General features: G+C 34.1%; 4 protein-coding genes across 5 annotated transcripts; 1 reads left to right on the top strand and 3 right to left on the bottom strand.

Moving 5' to 3' along the window:
* The first annotated feature begins 974 nt into the window (after window positions 1–974).
* On the top strand, window positions 975–2,072 carry UbcE2M (NEDD8-conjugating enzyme UbcE2M). Its single transcript, XM_965685.4, has 3 exons — window positions 975–1,252; window positions 1,299–1,393; window positions 1,445–2,072. Exons 1-3 carry the CDS (start codon window positions 1,147–1,149, stop codon window positions 1,790–1,792), a joined length of 549 nt encoding a protein of 182 aa, XP_970778.1. The 5' UTR covers window positions 975–1,146; the 3' UTR covers window positions 1,793–2,072.
* msk (moleskin) lies at window positions 2,071–8,857 on the bottom strand. Its single transcript, XM_965749.4, has 8 exons — window positions 8,670–8,857; window positions 8,300–8,611; window positions 6,877–7,182; window positions 5,988–6,827; window positions 3,419–4,541; window positions 2,725–2,985; window positions 2,526–2,669; window positions 2,071–2,472 (listed from the first exon to the last, which is right to left on the bottom strand). The coding sequence occupies exons 1-8, from the start codon at window positions 8,751–8,753 to the stop codon at window positions 2,408–2,410; spliced, it is 3,135 nt and encodes a 1,044-aa protein (XP_970842.1). The 5' UTR covers window positions 8,754–8,857; the 3' UTR covers window positions 2,071–2,407.
* A 487-nt stretch (window positions 8,858–9,344) lies between these two features.
* Cog6 (Component of oligomeric golgi complex 6) lies at window positions 9,345–12,171 on the bottom strand. The gene is made up of 6 exons (XM_965806.4): window positions 11,993–12,171; window positions 11,436–11,948; window positions 11,038–11,383; window positions 10,078–10,466; window positions 9,700–10,023; window positions 9,345–9,653 (listed from the first exon to the last, which is right to left on the bottom strand). The coding sequence occupies exons 1-6, from the start codon at window positions 12,074–12,076 to the stop codon at window positions 9,426–9,428; spliced, it is 1,884 nt and encodes a 627-aa protein (XP_970899.1). The 5' UTR covers window positions 12,077–12,171; the 3' UTR covers window positions 9,345–9,425.
* A 23-nt stretch (window positions 12,172–12,194) lies between these two features.
* LOC659569 (uncharacterized protein) lies at window positions 12,195–19,215 on the bottom strand. Of its 2 annotated transcripts, none has more exons than XM_008192286.3 (5): window positions 19,059–19,215; window positions 15,150–15,261; window positions 14,938–15,091; window positions 14,486–14,823; window positions 12,195–14,430 (listed from the first exon to the last, which is right to left on the bottom strand). In XM_008192286.3, the coding sequence occupies exons 2-5, from the start codon at window positions 15,221–15,223 to the stop codon at window positions 14,142–14,144; spliced, it is 855 nt and encodes a 284-aa protein (XP_008190508.1). In that variant the 5' UTR covers window positions 15,224–15,261; window positions 19,059–19,215; the 3' UTR covers window positions 12,195–14,141. The 2 variants fall into 2 exon arrangements, with proteins under 2 accessions (XP_008190508.1, XP_008190509.1); XM_008192287.3 differs by lacking the exon at window positions 19,059–19,215 and adding an exon at window positions 16,048–16,187.
* Between the last annotated feature and the right edge of the window lie 82 nt (window positions 19,216–19,297).

The following is a 19,297-nucleotide window of genomic DNA, read 5'->3' as shown; positions in this document are numbered from 1 at the left end:
TGAATTATTGATTGATAACTAGAAAAGCCATTTCTCTGAAGTCGTCTGTAAAATGGTTACATTACAGACCATATTTATTTGGGTTCAAAATAGTCTCTAGAGTGTCGTACTTTTCAAAGCTCATAAAATGTGATAACTGATGACGTGATGAGTGATGAGACTTTGTGTGAAATGACTGCATTTCCAATTTTTTTTAAGAAACTTGGAAAATTATCAATTCAGAAAAGCACTAAATTTGTTTTTTACACTCAGATGAGTCAGATGGTTATCTCCTCTGCTATCTATCACTTTAGACAACAAACCCCATATTCATGAAAACTCAATTTTAATTTAAATATTACAATATTTTAGGCAAAATGCTAAAATATTTTTTAATTAATAATTTCGTAAAAAAATTAAAATTGCTCAAACCGTCGCGTCGTCTGCGTTGATAGTTGAATGACAATTAACGAAGACGACGCGACGGCTCAAACCCGTGGCCCAAACTTTGCAAAAGTTGCTCTGCGCGTCAAAATGTAGTACCGTATAAAATTTCAATAACGATGCTTTAAAATATTAGGGTTGGATTTATATTAACAAATAAATTAGAAATGTGTACACTTACCTTTGAGTAACTGCAAACATTCGTTTCAATGTTCATCTGTGGTCTGGTGGTCAACAAACTAATACACAAACTAAAAACACAATAACGAACAGTTCTAAAACGCTCCTAAACCGAAATAATTCGTTTCACAGAATAATTTTACGAATTTCAACAACTCAAGACGCGAAAAATCCGCAGAGGATGACAAACGCACCAGTAGTACCAATGTAATAACAACGGCACGAAATAAATTAATTTAAATAGCTTTGAACATAGTCTTCTGATGGTCTGCTTTATTGATTTGGATCTTTTGATTAAGTGCTTTGCAGAAAAATTCTTAGCATTAGCAATAAATGAATTTTTTAAATTTTTTCATTAAGAATTCGTTCCGATGGTAAAGTAAATTCCTGCATGTCCCATTGACAGTTTTGACATTGACAGATGTGTGAAAAATTCTCTTGCAAAAAGCAATCGAATAAACTCGACTTTCCCATGTTTTTGTAAAGTGTGCTCGCAGTAAATTACATTGCTCTGACCCCTCACCACCCCTGCGCCAGCCAAATATGATAAAACTATTCTCGCTGAAGCAACAGAAAAAAGATGGAGAAGCCTCACCGCGACCAGGAAATCAAAAGAAAGCCTCTGCAGCCCAGTTGAGGATTACGAAAGGTTGGTTGTGAGTCATTGCGCCCCCATTTTGACCCTCCCTTTGCAGATATCAACGAGCTGAACCTGCCCAAGACCTGCACGACGGAGTTTCCCGATCCGGACGACTTGCTGTCTTTCAAACTGGTGATTTGTCCGGATGAGGTTAGTTGTGGATTAGTGTGTGGGGTTGTGGTTAATTGGGGGGACGTTTAGGGTTTCTACAAGACAGGGAGGTTCGTATTCAGTTTCAAAGTGGGCCCCAATTACCCGCATGAGCCCCCCAAAGTCAAATGCGAGACACAGGTCTACCACCCCAACATCGACCAACAGGGCAACGTGTGCTTGAACATTTTAAGGGAGGATTGGAAGCCCGTACTGACTATCAACAGTATCGTCTATGGACTGCAGTATTTGTTCCTTGAACCCAATCCAGAGGATCCTTTGAACAAGGAAGCGGCTGAAGTGCTCACGACCAACAGGCGGCTGTTTGAGCAGAACGTCCAGAAGGCGATGCGTGGAGGGTATGTTGGCAGTACTTATTTCGACCGCTGTCTCAAGTGATTCTTATGTGTAAAGAACTTATTTATAAGTTTACTGTTTTATGCTCGTTGACGAGGACACTCGAGTGATTCTTGCATACCTAATTACTAATTTCGTTTATTAAAGCTACCACTATGTTGTTTTATTTGGCTTTTTCATCTCAATCGTTCTATTGTGATCATCATATCTCACTCCAGCGTAAAGCACCACAAAGCGGTGTGTTGTAATTTCTCCTCAGTGAAATGTAACTGATTTAATTAAGAAAATAGATAATTTTTCATAATAAAAATCTACAAAAATTCGAAGCAATTCTTTATTAAAATGCAATAACTTAACACCTTTCAGTATATTATAGAAATAATGTAATTTACTACATTGTCTTTCCCTAAAGAAGAAAACAAATGAGACAAAAGAGACACAGTCGAAAAATAATTACAATTACACGGAAAATAAACTTCCATTTAAATCTATATTAGGTAAATTTAAATCGTTTACATCCGTTTTTTTTTTGTTTAATAAAAAGGCACTTAATAAAAATTAAAAAAGATTAAATTACCAACTGTACATCATTTCACTGGTCTTAACAGTCAATTTTACATTCAGTCACAAAAATTTTACACACCACGTCACATATATTCATGACGGTTTTGGAGCGCCAAACTTAAAAGTTGTGGGTACTTCATGTTGTGTAAACATAAAACCTGGACAAACAAAATTAATTTGTTATTCCCCCAACACTATCATATAATTTTACCTCCCGATTGTTCAATTCTTTTACTTTCTTTGGCTGCTTTCCTCTGATCCGCTAACACACAAATATCTACCAAATTCTTCTTTTGTTGTTCGGTTAAATTGGCCGTGAGGGCATTATACCATTCAGGCTGACAACGTTCCAATCCTTGAAATTTTATTTTATAAATCTAAAAAATTGAACAATTAAACACGTTACTTACTAGTCATGACTTCTTTGAAAACATCGTATTCATCTACAGGACAATTTTCTTCATCTAATGGTGTTGTATAGGCTTCCAACATCGTTTCTTCATTCGGTTCGAAATCAGAATCGTCATCGTCGGACTCGTCATCAATGTCATTGATTGTGCCTGAGATTGCCATTCCGGCAGCATTTCCCACTGTTATGGCTCTTCGTGAGATATTTTCCAAATATTCCTGACCTTGATCATCAATCTCGTCCTCGTCCGAACTCAAAACTTCTACAAAATTTACACATTACATAGTAGAAAACATTTACTTGACAATATTCCGTTCTAAAAATTACGTTAGCAAAACAAGTATGAAATTAAAAGATGAAAACAGTTTTAAAATTGTCATTTTAATGAACGTCGGATAATTCAGCAGAAGTTGATTTAGATGTTTGACATTTTTCGCTAACTGCCGTATCGGTGCTTGAAAAAGAAAAATTTAAACATGTTTTTGGCGTATTTCTTGGAAACTATAAGATTTAAAGCAAAAACCAAAAAAATCCCATCAAAATGGGCTTAAGATTATCTATTATCTGGTGGTTCCGGCTACAGAAGCATTTTTATTGTTTCACTTAATGAATTCATAACTTGAAAACTAAAGGTCCAAGAGAAAAACAGTTTATAATATTTTTTTTATAAAAATTTACAAAGTATTTAAACGCACCTCCTTCAATTTCCCCATCTGAACTTTCGCTCTCCTCTTCTTCGGCTTGTTCTTGCGCTTTGGCCGCATAAGCTCGCTTCAAGCCATCAAATAACAAAATCAACGAAGGTATCACACGAGGCACCATTTCTACCAAACAATTCGGTTTATTATCCATCGTGATTAAAGTGCACAGTCCTAAAACGCACAATTTCCTATCGTGTATTCCGAGAAAACAGTCCGTATCGTGCAACCACTGTTTGACAAAATTCTCGGTAAAATTCGGCATTTTTTCAAGAACCGAAAGCAACAATCCCGGATTGTAATAAAGTGCAGCTATCAAAACTTGCAGACACATTGTTCGCAATTCACTCGTTTTGACTTCACGTAATAATCGAGATGCTGCCAATTCGACCAACATTGGTACAGCTTGATCGACTTTGCCTTGACATTGCAGTAAAATCACTTCGAGTAATTTAACAGCATGTGATTCGGCATCTTCGCCACAATCGTTGTTCAACACTTCTTTACACATGTTGTAAATAGCGAGAAGACGTTGTTCGTTACTGAGAAAGGCCGGTGTATCGATTGTTATATAATTGTGTAACGCTGGCATCATATCTGTAAAATGATCAAGACCGTTCTTCATAAACACCTGATACAACAATTCAAACACTTTCCACATATCTTGCGATATGTGTTTACTTGTTAAATCATAAATCAGGGCTAAAACCTCCTCATAGAACTCTTTAACTTCATTTTGTAACACGTGAACAACAACTTGAAGGACAGTCGGTTCCAACAACATCATTATTTCTGGTTGTTCTTCCATAACAGTCAAAAGGGTTTCAATAGTGTTTAATAAACCCATCGCTGTTATTGCTTTCTCATCTGAACCTTCATCAGTATCCAAAACTTGATTGAAAGTGGCCGTTAAATGTTGACAAATCTCAACAGCTATCGGAGCTAATTGTTGAGTATAAACGCAAACTAATTTTTGCATAACTCCAGTCACATCTTCGTTTTCTGTTTCACGAATTATCGTCAGTAATTCATGGGCGACTTGTTTGACTTGTGGTTCGACATACTTTTGTGATTTGTCTTGATAATTCAAGAGGGATTGAAGTGCAATAGCCGCCTCCACCTGTAATTTAAACAATTTTTGGTTAAAATGACAAAAACATTTTGTTCCTAGCACACGTCCACTGCCATCTCGGTGAATATGACCAAGAAAAAAATGTTTCCCGAAACGAAAATAGATCAATTTGATATCGATAGAAAGAATTAAGGAAAAAATAAAGAAAAAATTATCGGTGATATCCCTAAATTGTTAAAAGTAAAACATCAAATAGTTTCTCTAGTTACAATTAAGGTACTGGATGTTGTCATAGAAAGTTTTAACATTATCTTAAGAGATATGGTCTATTAAATACGTTTTTTTTTGCATTTTATTGACATAATTAACGACTAGTGTAGTGATTTTCTTTTGAATTTATTTAATAGCTGAGAAAACATTTATTTTTGGCGTTTTTTATTTCTCTTCATAAAAAAAAACTGCCAAAACCAAACACATATTGAAAAGGCATAAATTTTTAATATATTTCGATAAAATTTTTGATATTTTTGAAGAAATTTTATAAAATAATCGATTATGTGACTGAGATTACCCCCAGTTGGGTGTTTTTTTTTGTCTGTTTTTATAGAAATTTCGCAAATTAATTGCCCTTTTGGATGAAAAACTATACAACGCTGAAGTAATGTCATTTTCAAACTTCCGCGAAAAACTAAGTTTCTAGCTTAAAAAGTAACACCATTTTCGATCAAATTCTGTCTTTTTTGGGGTAATTTTTGACAAAATGTTACAAAATAATTCCGTTTTTGACTGAAAAATCGTGAAAATATATCCCAAAAGTGTTAGTCATATAATTTTCGACCCAATTTATTGATTTATTCATTGCGGTTCTGCGAAATTTTGCAGAAATTGGGATTTTATCTCAATAAACGATCGAAAATTGCTTCATTTTCCAATAATTTTAAAATTTTCGGTAATTTTATGTGAAATTTGCATTAAAAATCAACTGTGTTTCCGAATAAAAATGAGCTAAAATATCCGAAAAAGCGAAATAATTTTGCGTTTCGATCCAATTTAGTGATTTTTTTTTTTAAGATTTGATTTCGTTGTACAAAATAACTATCGATTTTTCGGCCCATTTCAGACAAAATTCCTTAAAATAATTGCGTTTCTCGTTAAAAAACCGTCGAAAAAGAAAAAATATTGAAATTTTTTAATTCATGGGTTAGTAACTATACGAAATAACACCATTCTCAACATTATTCTGCGATTTTTTTACGTATTTTCAATTAAATTTGGCCAAATAATTGCATTTCTAAACAACACATGCTAAGAGGCTTGAAAATAAGGAGAAATAATATAAATTTTAGCTAATTTAGTACTTTTTTGCAGCTTTCTGAATTGTTTCAAAAGGCCCAATTTGACGATTTTTCTAATTAATGGCAGTGAATCAAAATTTTAGCTATAACCGTAAAAAAACTGCCAATAACGTCAAAACTATTCGAAAAAAAGTCTCACCTTGACTGGAAGGTCGGTATCATGGAGCAAAGCCCTAACCGTCAAATTAACAGCCTCCATCAAAACATTCTCCTGGCGGAAGGGAAACTCGGCAAAATAGTGCAATACCCAACAAGCCCTTGCTCTCATATGCCCTCGATCACTGTTAAATTCAGGAAAAACATATTTAATGAACAGTTGATCGAGTTGTTCCCTGTAGAATTTCTTTCTTAGTAGAACATCAGCCAACGAACCAACCATATGTAAAGCACCGTCTTTTTGTGGTGGTTCTGTTGCCGGATTAGTCAAGACTTGTGTAATCATAGTCATTGCTTTCTGTAACATATCTTTGCGTTTTTTGCACGATGAATGTAACAGAGTTTGTGCGGCAGTGACTGGCGAAACAAAATCTTCAAAAACATCGAATTTTACTCGAATGTATTCGTGTGGATCAACGGTCCATAATTCATGATCTTCTGGAGAGTAACTCATTAAAGGGAAAAGAACATCTTGTATAATTGCCGGCATGTGTGGTTTAAGAATACGCCAAGTGTAAGCATGTGAAACTGCCTGATTTAAATAATTTAGGGTTTGTTGGAGAACTCTTGGAGGCACCCAATGACCCGATCTATATCCATCAAGTTGTCTAAGAAGAACCTCCAAAATACCAGCACTGAAAGTTTGCAAATACCATTCGGCAAACTCGTTGTATTCCTTGGTAACTAAACCAGGAGAACCGTAACGTTCAAACATACGGTATAATATGTGTAAGGCCCATTTTTTACACTTCCACCATGGTAAATCGGGCCTTTCATCTTCATCTGGTTGGAGTGCAGCTGGTGGAACTGGTCTTTCAACAACCTAACATTATTTCAATAAAAAAATCCAACCTTCCAAAACAATTATTTACCTGTCGACAGACTTCCATCCATTGCGCAAAAGCCTCTTTCGTTATCAAATCTAAAGGTAACATGTACTGTGTGAGAGCAAAATAAATTTTTAAACCCTCTTTTTGTAAAAGCACCGATTGATCAGAAGCGTCCGGTAATATTCGAACAATAAGTTGATAAAGTTGAGGTAATAGTAAGTTCATAGCTTCGTGTAAAGGCCCTCTTTCGTCGGCCTTTTTATATTCGAAATTTTTCACTAGCTCGTAAAGACAGAGAAGGGATCCGTGCCATCCGCTGGGGTCAGGATTCGATAAGTAAATGCTGATCTGGAAGTAAAGAATGTGTCGTGATAACCCCAAAATAGCCCAAATTTGATAACACTGGTCTGCAAAAAATTACTTACTTAAAACTAGTATAATTGTAAATTTAATGATTGCAACAATAATTTACAAAAAATGTTATAATTCGTTCCAAAATACAAGAAAATCATAAAAAATCTAACCAGTTGCATGTTTATAGCTTTTTCCTTTTCGTATCTTCCAATGAAGCTTCAACCAATAAAAATGTGCTATCATTGCTATTTCCCATTGTATCGTCTTTCATCTATGATCTATATTTCTTGGTTAAACCTTTCTTTATGTTTATCGATACTGCGCTAAGATTTTCGGTAAAGAAAGTTTAAGTGAAAGTCAAAAAATTGATTTTTTGAAAGGACATTTATAAGAAGAAAAAATTCTCGAATGATTTTCTGGTAGTTCTCAGCTTTTTTAACATCCTACCAAAATGTACAAAATTTATTAATACCACTAGTTTACAAAATTTCACTTGTGTGTTACCGCAAATTTATTCTATACTGTTGGAGTGTAGATTTAAAGTCTGACGTTCAAATTTGGCCATCAGCTCGAGTTTCCATTTTACCACTTATAAACACAGCGGAAAAATGTAATATGAAGTATCTACGAATATGTCTCAAAAACTAGAGCTAAGAGAAAAAAACTATTGCTAAAAAAGCTGAGTGCATTTTTCTAAATAAATAATGAATTATCCTACATCTCAAAACTAGAGCTACACTTTAGCTACACCTATCGTTTTTTACAATTTTTTAAATTTCTTCCGATGATGTTTGCAATTTGCAATCAATGTTTTTTTTTAATTCAGCAACAAATAAATGAATTAATAAAAACTGCAGAAACTCCACATATAATGTGAGTTAAATATTCGCTTGCATTTTAGCAAATGTTCCATTCGAAAATTAGAAAAAAAAAACAAAGAATTTAGTTTACATACAGCAAACTAGCCATAGGTCAACGTAAATACCTTGAATTAAATTATTCAAGTCTGTGCAGTAATTAGTACAAAAGAAAGAGTTGAACTAAAGCAAGAATTTAGCAATTTGCTAAATACTTGTCGATATATATATATATTTAAAATGTTTGCACAAACCTTGTCCACAATCTGAGTCCACCTGCCTGGAAAGTCATGCTTGACCATATTATGAACGCAAGTGCACAACTGCGTGCGAATGAGATCGGGTGCATGCACCACCGCATCCACGATACTGTCTCTGATGAGGGCCCTGTCCTGCTCATGTATGGCGAAAGGCAGTGGCTGTCCGCCCTCAACCTCCCTATCCTGCCAGCTCTGCGAGATGAGATTTTTCAAGTAGATGGCCCCCGCCTGTCGCACCGGCATATCGCAATCGGCCATCATCACCACCGAAAGCAACGAGGGAGCGAAACCGATGATCTTGTGGATCTGTGGAAAAACGTGAAGAAGATGCTGCACACCGCACAAAAGCACATGTTCGGCAAACCTGCTCCAACTGGGCTTCGGCCTGCTGGCGCTGGTTGGGGTCGATGGTCGCCCTCAGCAACTCAATCAGCTTACGAATCTCCATTTCTTGCACTTAAATTTTACTTTATTACGTCCGGGGTGAAAGAATTTTTTCGGCCGTCACTCACCCCGCACAAGATGATTTGACATTTGGCGGTCACGTGAACAAGGCCAACTTCGCGCAGCGCCCGCCGACACGGCTGCCAACCGCAGGCAACAAAGTTACATCATTTTGCAATTATTTAAATCCAAAATGTGTATTAGAATCACGCCAACGCAAAGAAATCATAAAAACTTTTTTGTATTTTGCCGCTATTTTGATGATTTAATAGGCATGTTAAACAGCAAAAAGGGCACAAATTACAAAAAATGATATAAAAAAACTCGTTTCATAAGAACTTAAAACACTCGTTCTTTAAAAAAAAACTTGTGGCTAACGCTATTCGTTTTTGAAATTAAATTCATGTCTCAAGACTGGTCTTATAATATATTATTTTGTAGACGCCTACAACGCTCTAAATATCCGACATTACTATCTGAATAAACATTTCCCGCCAGTTCAGTGGCGTCCCAAACGGTAGTTTTAGATCCGAATTATAGGCAACTAACTGTACGGAAGTTTAACTAAATCACAACTAAAATAATTTTGAAATGATTAAATAAAACTTTAATTTTATTAGTTAGTCGTTTTTAAAGTAACATAACAATAGTGCACAATAATATTCTAATTAAATATCTAATTTAACATTTTCATTAATTCATCTGGTGTCTTGCTCAGAATACTGCCTGGATTTTCATACAAATTGTCCGGGTTGTGTACACCTTCATACAACTGTTTATAAATGGCCAAAAGTACATCAAACGCCCTCTTTTGTACGGCTTTTTTGTGTTTAGATGACAATAACAAGTTGATTTGTGGTAACAAGACACTGTCAGGGGAAGCCAACAAATAATCCAATTTAGCCTGAAAATAATGTTCCCAAACCCGCCTTAACAATGATCAAAATTACCAAAAAATTCTTCAAATTTGTGGGTTCCATTCCGGGAATCCCCGACAGGGGTCCTTGCGTGTGATCTTGCAAAATGGTATAAATCGGCCCTAAATTAAGATTCGCAACTAAAGAACTGGCCTGTTCTGAGGTTAACGTATCGATTTGAGCATCAGATTGTGCTTGGAGTCGTTCCAATCTCTCGTCCATAAATTCATAAAGTGACAAACAAGTGTACATTGAATACATGCAGTTTAACATATAGACGGCCATGTCTGTAGGAGGTAGACGAGAGGCTTGTTCATTGACAGCCCTCAAAAGGGGCTCCATAATACATTGCGCAATCTAACAATTTAATACAAATTAAAACTTTTTTTCGATTTTTTTTATCAACATTACTTTTCCCATATCACTCTCTCGCCCTTCACTAACACTAGCCGTGGACAATGTGTCCCTCAAAATGGCCAATAAGTGGTTAATTGAAGGGGTTGGAGACAAGTCCCTGGGGGGCGCCTCAACCCTCACTAGAATATTATTGACTTGTTGTTGGAGGGTAGTTAAGAAAGCCCCCTCACTACGTTCCTGCACTTCGACCAGTGTTGTCTCAAGTAGCCCACCAGTAACAATTTTACAAATGCATTTTTTGTAATAACGGATCAGATTTGTAACTGCATATAAGATAGATGGAGCAACTGAAGAAGTGAGAATTTTTTCGATCCGGATTTTTAACGGCTGACAAACACCTTCACAAATCGAAGCCAAAGCTTCATTCAGTTGCTGGTTTAAGTCTGAAAAATGAAATCAAAAATTGTTTTAGCTTTAAGTTATGATATTTAGCAAATTTTTAGGTAATAACTAAAAAAAAAAAAACATAAATTATAAAATTTACTGTTTTACTTAAAATATAAATAAATTAAAATTAAGATAAAAATGCTTCAAAAGCAGCGCGGATTTGACGATAGTTTGTATATTTTATTATTTCTGACTAAAATATAAAATAAAAAATGCACAAATTTGGTAATTTTTTAAGAACTTTATGATGGAATTCGGCAAAAATTTTCATTTTCGGAGTCAAAAACATGCAGAAACTCATAAACAAAGTAAAAAAATCATTTTAAAATTCAGCTAATTTTAAGCTAATTAAAGTAGTTATAATTTGTAATATTTATTTAATTAAAAAAAAATGTTTTAAAACATGTGCAAAAGACCACTGAACGAATGTTCATAATTTTTCGGTGTTGTAACAAAATTGTTTAATAACAAAAATATACCAATTTATGATTATGATTAAGATTGGACTTATTTCGTTACTGAACACGTCAATAAGTAAAAAATATGTTTAATTGGTTGCATACTTACCAGTTTTATCGCACAATTTTACAAGCAAATGAAGATTTTGTTTTTCCAGAGGTATTGCTTTGTTCAACCAAACTAGCATATCTGTGATATAAATTTGGGGGTCGTGTGCCCTTAATTCAATGGGGGCGGGATTCCCCGAAGGGCCCCCACGTGTCAAAGCGTTGATAAATTCGCCCACTAACACAGAGCGTCTCGCTATACAATATTCATCAATTATGTATTTAAATAACATTTGACGTTCTTGTAATCTGGCCATTGCTTGAGTTATTATTTCAGTTAAATCAGGATTATCAACATTTCGACAGTGATGTTGTGTCCATCTGTAAAGTCGTTCCAAAGCCCCTTCCTGTGATAATTAAAATGAACAAAAGAAAATCAAAACAAATATCAATTAATACTTGATGCAACGTCATCTGTTCCATGATATCTAGAGCTAAAGTTTGGTGTCCTGACTGCATCAAAACTTTGCAATCGGAATGAATTTTCTGGATGTGATCTAACGCCGAAAAAATATCATTAGTAAGCGGGGCGTCCCGTTTTTGCTTGTTTCCATGTAAAGCAACAAGTTCATCCGGTGTTAATTGAAACGTCTCCAAAAAAGCATGAACTATCTGTTGTTGCATGTCGTTTTTTTCGCCACTTTCTTGTAACGACTTGGTCTGTTCTAGCAATTGCTTTGTTTGCATTTTGGCATTGTGTAGTCGATGTGTCATCTCTTGAATCGATTTACTCATCTCGGAAACGTCGTTATAAACGGCATCAAAACACAGTTTTACTTCTCTAAACGATGCTAAAAAATTCTCGTTGATGTCAAGACTGCGTTTTTCGATCTGACTGCGTAAATTTCGACGGGCTTGAAGCGTGTTTTCGGTGTAAAAAGTTGAGAGTTGTTTTAGTGCTTCCAAAGTGTCCTATTAATGGGGGTTATAATTTAACCACAAATTGGTACGATTACCTGGTCGTTTTCAAGTCTTGTCTCGAGGATTTTATTCAAACGTCGCGAAAGGACGTTTTCTTTTTCGTTTTCCGACACTTTCATCGTGTATTTAAATTATTTAAAAAATTTAATAACTATTATTTAGGGTTTTAACATAACCTCAATTTGACGTTTCATGATTGAAAAAAGGCGGAACGATTTAAAAAAGAATAGAATGAAATATTAGAAATATATTTAAAGTTTATTGATAAATACACAATACAGAATGAATTTCTCACATATTGCATGGAATCGGAAACACTCAATTACAATAAAATTCACAAATAACCACGGACAAAACAAATGTTCTACAAATCTAGTAATAGTAATACCATTTAGGTCCTTAGCTAAAACTCGACTTTAAAAGCCTCGAAACTTAGTTTCTTACACTCATTTATAAAATATTTAATTATAGCTTCAACCTTAACATCCGTGATATCTATAACAATTGCTGTTAATATTATTGCATTAGTAACAATTTGGCTTTACTAACAACAATTTATTGGATTTTATATTTTTTTAGAAAATGATAAAATTTAGAATATTCATGGGGAAACTCATATCAATTGGCTAGCTGTTAAATTTTTATTCCAAAATTTTCCTAAACGTTTGATGTTTATCAAAAATAGTCTACTTTTACCCTCATCCATGATTTTCATACGTTATTATACATTTATTTGGAAGAGTATTTCAAGCGGCAAAAACTTAACAAACACAAAACAATAAGCTAGCCAAATGTACACATTATACAAATTTAAAATAAATAGTATCTCTATTTTATCGTACATAATCTTAATAGTTACGAATATACATATATCATAATACTTTTTCAATGAATAAAATTTGTGAATCAAAAAGAATGTATGCACTTCACAAATAACTGAGATCCACGTTAAAAATCTACACTTTTTTACAGCAAGTACACATTTGCATAATCATTCCAGTGATGTAAAAAAATATAGAATATTTTATTATTCATGGCAGTTATAAATAATAAGTTAAATGTTGCAAACGAAAAAATTAATGCCAATCATGGAATCGATAAGTTCATTAGGAGATTCATGTAATAATTGCAATTACACCATACAAAACGACTAGGCTTGCAGTCTATAGGCATTTCTTAAAAGTATAATATACCCTCTAATTTACAAAATATAATCTAATAAAAATAATAAATAATGTTGCATAAACTCTTTCAATAATGCACAAAATTAATGTATGATGAAACGAGTCTCGATCGAAATTTAAATTGTGGATGATATCGCTGCCTTCAAAAAATAATAATACGAATAAACGAACGCTCTTTTTATATTATTATTATTATATTTATTCTAAAATACTTAGCATATAGTTTGTGTTTTTCTAGAAGAGGAACACTTGTGTGTCATAACTTTAGTATTTGGCAGTAAGTTCAAGACACCACAATTACGATATGATCTGATTTTTAAACAATATATTGCTTCAAACAGATTTTATAAGAATTGCACAAACACACAGATAAAATTACGCGTTACTTCTAGTCAGTCGGTCGTATTTATTCAAGGCAGAGTAACGAAATTACATAATTTAAAATAATAATTTAACACATCACACATTAACGGAATGAGAAAATAAAATCTTTTACACTGCCAAACAATAAATAAGTAAATTTTATCTTTGTGTCTTAAACAATTGACTTTTTGATTGAAATTTGTTGATAATAAAAATGGTGTCGTTCGTAATATAATAATAAACTTTTGGACCCAATCAACAGATTGATTTGGAACATCCAACGTCAAAAATTCCCCGTCACAGACAAATCTACATTTTTTATTTTATAAATTACAACTTCAAATATTTCACCCTGTGACTTGGTTGGTTGAGCAGGAGAAAAATATTGGAAATTACCAATTTTTTTCATCATTTGTACTGTCACCATGAGAAAAGAAAACCGGATTTATGCTTTTCTCCAGAATTATATCATTTGTACAGTGTTGTTAATTTGTGCAAATTAAGTACAACTACTATAAAGAAAAAAATATCAACTGGTAAAAAAAACGAGAACGAATCTGCAAGAAAGGCATAAATCTTTACAAACACAACGATCATTATGTATCAATAAATTAAAACAATCTAAAGAGAGCATACATTAATTGTTTTTGATCTGACTGTTTAACTCCTCTATACTAACTTGTTCTTTTTTAAAGGCACTATCTCCACTTATTGTGCCTTGATTTGACGACTCATCATAACCTGAATCCGAACTACTATCACTAAACATTTTCGTAGTGACTCCAACCTCCGGTTCGGTTTTAACTTCTTCATGTTGACTTGCCAACTTACACCTTAAACGTGCCGAACAAGCTTTCAAAAATCGATTATCAACGATTATTTCTCCACACATTCCTCTAAAGATTGTCCCGCAACAAATCGCCTCTCTGCACAATAAACTCACCAATTATTATCTAAAATAATAATAAATAAAACACCCACCTTTTCCAATACTCCGGACAGATAAAATCGCTCAGATCCGGAAGACTACTTCCATCCCTTCTCTTCGCTTGTCCTTTATGCCTCCTATTTTTCACCACATTTTCCTCACTGTCACTATCTCTAGGACTCGCCGTACGACTGGAGCCCCCACTGGGGCCATCCTCGCACAAAAAATCAACTTCAGTCATATCCACATCTTCGTTATCCGACAACGGACTGTACTCGCGTTCGAAATGCTTCTTCTTCTTGATTTTATCGCAATTCTCATCGATTTTCTTATTCTTACTTTTGAATTTCGACATGGACTTCATTCCGGGACCGGCACGCGCATCCACCACCTGATTTCGATACCATAATTGCATTTTAGTTTGTGAAAGCATCGTAAGTTTTTTTTTACAACAAAAAACAAATGACACACGGTTGCGTAAACAAATTTTTTTTTGGAAACTTACATGTTTCCAATTGCGATCAGAGCCGGCTGGGAGTTTTTTCCATCGTTTTACCAAAAGGACACAAGCATTGCAAATTTCACCTTGACGGGGTTCAGCCAATTTGAAGCATTTCATAAAGTCTTCTTCGTATTTTTTACTGTCCGTAAATCTGGAACTGGAAGGGAGAAAAATCATTGAAATTGTTTAATTTTTGACAGGAATTTGACACTAACCTGCTTGATTTTGCCTTACAAATACAGCATCCTGTTGACGATCTATACACCTTAGGTCTATGGAAGGAAAACATGATGGGGCAGGGGGTGTAGCGCCTAGACTAATAAAAATCTGAAAAAAATACAAACAACTTGTAAAAGGTTTCATTTCATTTTTTTATTTTTTCTTTTCCTAATAAAATTGCTGTCTCATCTCAAAAACACCAGACAACAATGCAATTTCTCTTTCTCGTTTTGAATTAAACGGATTTAATTAAGATTTTTTGTTTCACTGTCTAGCTCAAGTAGAGCAGAACCAAGCCAGCATGTTACTATTTCAAGCCTTAACAATTTACATCAAAAAATCTCTTAAAAATATATTTTTTTCTTTCTTTAATTTAGTTTGTCCCAAAAGAAGGATTTTATTAATTTTCATAAATGTGTCGTTGCAACACAACGAACCAAGATCATACAACCTTGAGATTACAATGAACCCTCAAATAAAAATGTATAAACAGGTCAACGACCAATGAACATTAGAATAATCTACATCCATCCTAAGGCGGCTTTTCGAACGAAACTAACTTTAATGGAATATTTCCCACTTTCTAATAAATTCCAAACATTTAAACAAATAAATGCACTAATTACCGGTAATGAACCAAAAAATTATCCCCCTAGTAACATAATCGTATATTAAGTGTGTCAAGTTAAAAATATCCAACAGAAAACGTCACACCTGTTGTTGATTGGGAGTAAAAAGGGCCCAAATCAAGCCTTTCAAACATGTGACATTGAATGAGATAATAAAAGGAAGGTCGAACCGGCCTTGCATTTGCAATTTTTAATTTACAACTCTCATACACAAGTGACCTTTAAAATCCTCAACAGAAAAAAAATTAACGAAATTTTCGTTTACCTGCTGATTTGTACGTTGCACCACGACGTTTCATTTCTACAATATGCAAAAGATTGTTTTTGTGGTATTGTTGTTGTCATACCGAGCAAAGTTTATCTATTCGAGCAAATGAATGTAAACAGATTTGTCTATAAATACACCAATGTCTTGTACATTTATCGTGAGATAAATTACTTATTCATAAAATGCATTCGGCGATACGGTGTAATTACAAAACGTATCGAAATTATGTCAACGTTTTGATATTTTGTTTTACGACGTAAACATAATGCACCGAGGCGTACTTTACATTTCGTAATAGTCAGGTATTTCAACACTCAACAATTTATTCCTGCTATTTATAGACGGAATGCAAATTGTATTATATCAACGTTTCATTACTGATTAATACTTTTAATAAAATAAAAATAACTTGCAGTTCTTCAAGTCGTCTAATAATGCACTTCCTACAATTACATCAATTATCTAATGTTCACAATTTGTAAGACTAGATAAGACTTATCAAGCTGTGACACCATAAATGTTTTCCCGCATTTTTTTATTTATTTTTTTTTTTGGTTATAACAAGGATTGTAATCGTAGTAAAACTATTTCTGAATTAAAATAAAAAAAATGAAATTTCGTTTCACAAAACTGCTATCAATCATTCGAGCTAATTATAGAACTGGTGTTTACATCGCGGCAAAGAAACCGATTCTTTTATCTCTGTGTAAACACCGATAAGTTCTCTACGAAAACATGACCTACGATTTGCTAAAAATAACCCCAAAAAGTGCATCTCGAGACAAATAAAACGATAAAGGTCGCGGACAGTGGTAGTAGGCCGTTGGGTGAAGGCGCCATCAATGCAAAACAGGACCATATAATAAACCAGAGGATTAAAATAGATACAAGACGACCGTGATTTCGACGAGTTTTGAAGCATCATTTACTTTGTGCAATCGTAAACAGCATCGTTGTCGCGACTAAAAAGTCGACAAACTTTAAAGGGCATTCACCTACAACACGGATCGATCAAGACACGAGTCAAAATTATCATTCGTTTTGTAATGACTGTAATCACAATTATTGACATAAATCCACCAAAAAAAAGCTTGATTCTGACACCATTTTCTATTAATATATAAACATCATGAACTTATTGAACAAGAAATAAGAACGCTACGTCCAACAACCCACTTACAAAAATAAACAAGCTCATCTATTTTGCATAATTTTAATTAAGCCATTTTTCCTGATTGAAACTAGTTGCTCGACTTGCAACAAGTCGGAGAGGAAAATTTCTTCACAATTTTATCAGTATTTTTTAAAATGGCAAAACGACACTTTTGAGGACAAATAGGTCACAAATAAATAAGTATACATGTTTAAAAAATGACGGTTGTTTTAGCTTTGAAAAACAGCAAATTATTGTTTTTTTCTGATTTCTGTACAGTTCTTTAGCCTTCCGTTTCCCATAATCCTCTATTTTTTTGTTGCAAGCTTAATGAATTTATAAACTGATATTTCTCTGGTATTTTTCTCCTTAATTTTCTAAACTTTCTAGACCATATAATGTCCGTTTTTCAAGCTCCATCATGGAGATCTCAGTTCTAAACTTACTGTTTAAACTGAAATAAATCTGCAGATTTTTTTACCCATGAATGTATTTAAATTTGGTTTAATAAATAAACCATTTCACAACACAACTTATTCTCTCTTAACTTTATTTTATGTTAAAATTTAGTTTTCTTTTCGTTAATGATCATATATTACATAATTTAAGAGTTGGAAGTTGATTTTTTGTTTCCATTAAGCGATTCGATTGAGCTACTATTATTAGTAGAACAACATTATAAATAATTGCATCTTCAATTTGTTGATAAAAATGATGACAAAAATTAATCACAATTTCCGCAAACAGTGAAAAAACCCCAATTGCAACAAAAACATTGATAACACTTAAACCAGAATCAATAATTTTCATTTATTTACTTTTAACAACAATAAAATGTTTACTACATCCTACAACCAGTTACAAACGGAAAAACATTAATTACCACATACTTAGTTTTAAAACACGGCGGGGGGTAACTTTTTGATCAATTCCGAGTCGATTAAAGAACGAAATTTCGATTTTTTTCTCAATGCTATAACAAATTTCGTGATAAAAACACAAAAATAACTGAAATTTCGGTAACATTTCATACAATTTCACGATGAAAATTATGTGGAGCGTTGACGCCGGCCATGATGGAACAACGCGTGGTGTAAAGAAGCCGGTCGGAGACCAGATCGTGCATTTTCGGCCCATGGGGGGAAAAACTATCGAAAAATTAAAGGCCCAAATCACACAAAACAGACACAAAGTTATGGAATTTCCCGTGGGCGTAACCCATTCATTCATATATGATCAGTGTGAGACAAAGGGTTAACACACTGGGGCCCAAATTAGCAAACAAATAGTAATAATTCCACTGACGTGACGCTTCAATTTTCAAAAATAATCAATTTTTGTGCTAGTGTTTTGCCCACAACTTTCTATTTTTCCTTCGAGAAATGGTGTCACGACCACACCGATTTTCCTCCAGTTTTTCCATTACATAATGCCTTTTAAATCGAAAACATCTCGATGCAATCCCGAAACTGGAACACTTCAACACGTGCATAAGAGAAAGCGGCCTACGTGCCAAACGTCCCGACTAATATCGCCCGTCGAAATAATCCAACAAAACCAAAATTTGGGCGACAATTGCACGTTTTCGACTGATTTGGTGCAAAAATCGCCCAAAGACATCCAATTATTTGACCTGATTACAATACTTGGAGCTGTGCTTTTGAACAAACGCTCTCTACCACCGATGTGACGCCAACGAAAAAAAGCGAATTTTAAATGAACTACGTGATAATTCCCAATGACACTCGTTCCCAATCATTGACACGACCTAAACTAACACTCAGGAGAGAGAATCATTCAATATTTTCACGTAGTTTTTGAGAAATTTAACGCAAAAAATTGATTGTCTACTTACCAATACAACACAGATGACGGCTAGAAACACAGATGAGCCACTGCGCATCTCAAGGCGCAGCCTAAAGCTTTCGGGGCGAATTTCAAACAATTTTAGCCTAATTCCCTAAAATACGCATCCCACAATTCACACCTAATTTATCGCAACCTGAAACATGCCTGAATTCTGGGCACAAGTCACGTTTTTTGCCTGAGAAACGCAAAAACAGTTGTTGATTTGAGTACGACTTCCGGTGTTAC

This window comes from Tribolium castaneum, chromosome 1 (assembly GCF_031307605.1).
Source record: "Tribolium castaneum strain GA2 chromosome 1, icTriCast1.1, whole genome shotgun sequence".
NCBI classification, from domain to species: Eukaryota; Metazoa; Arthropoda; class Insecta; order Coleoptera; family Tenebrionidae; genus Tribolium; species Tribolium castaneum.
The sequence above is the reverse complement of the archived record's forward strand: the minus strand, read 5'-3'. Positions and strand labels throughout refer to the sequence as shown.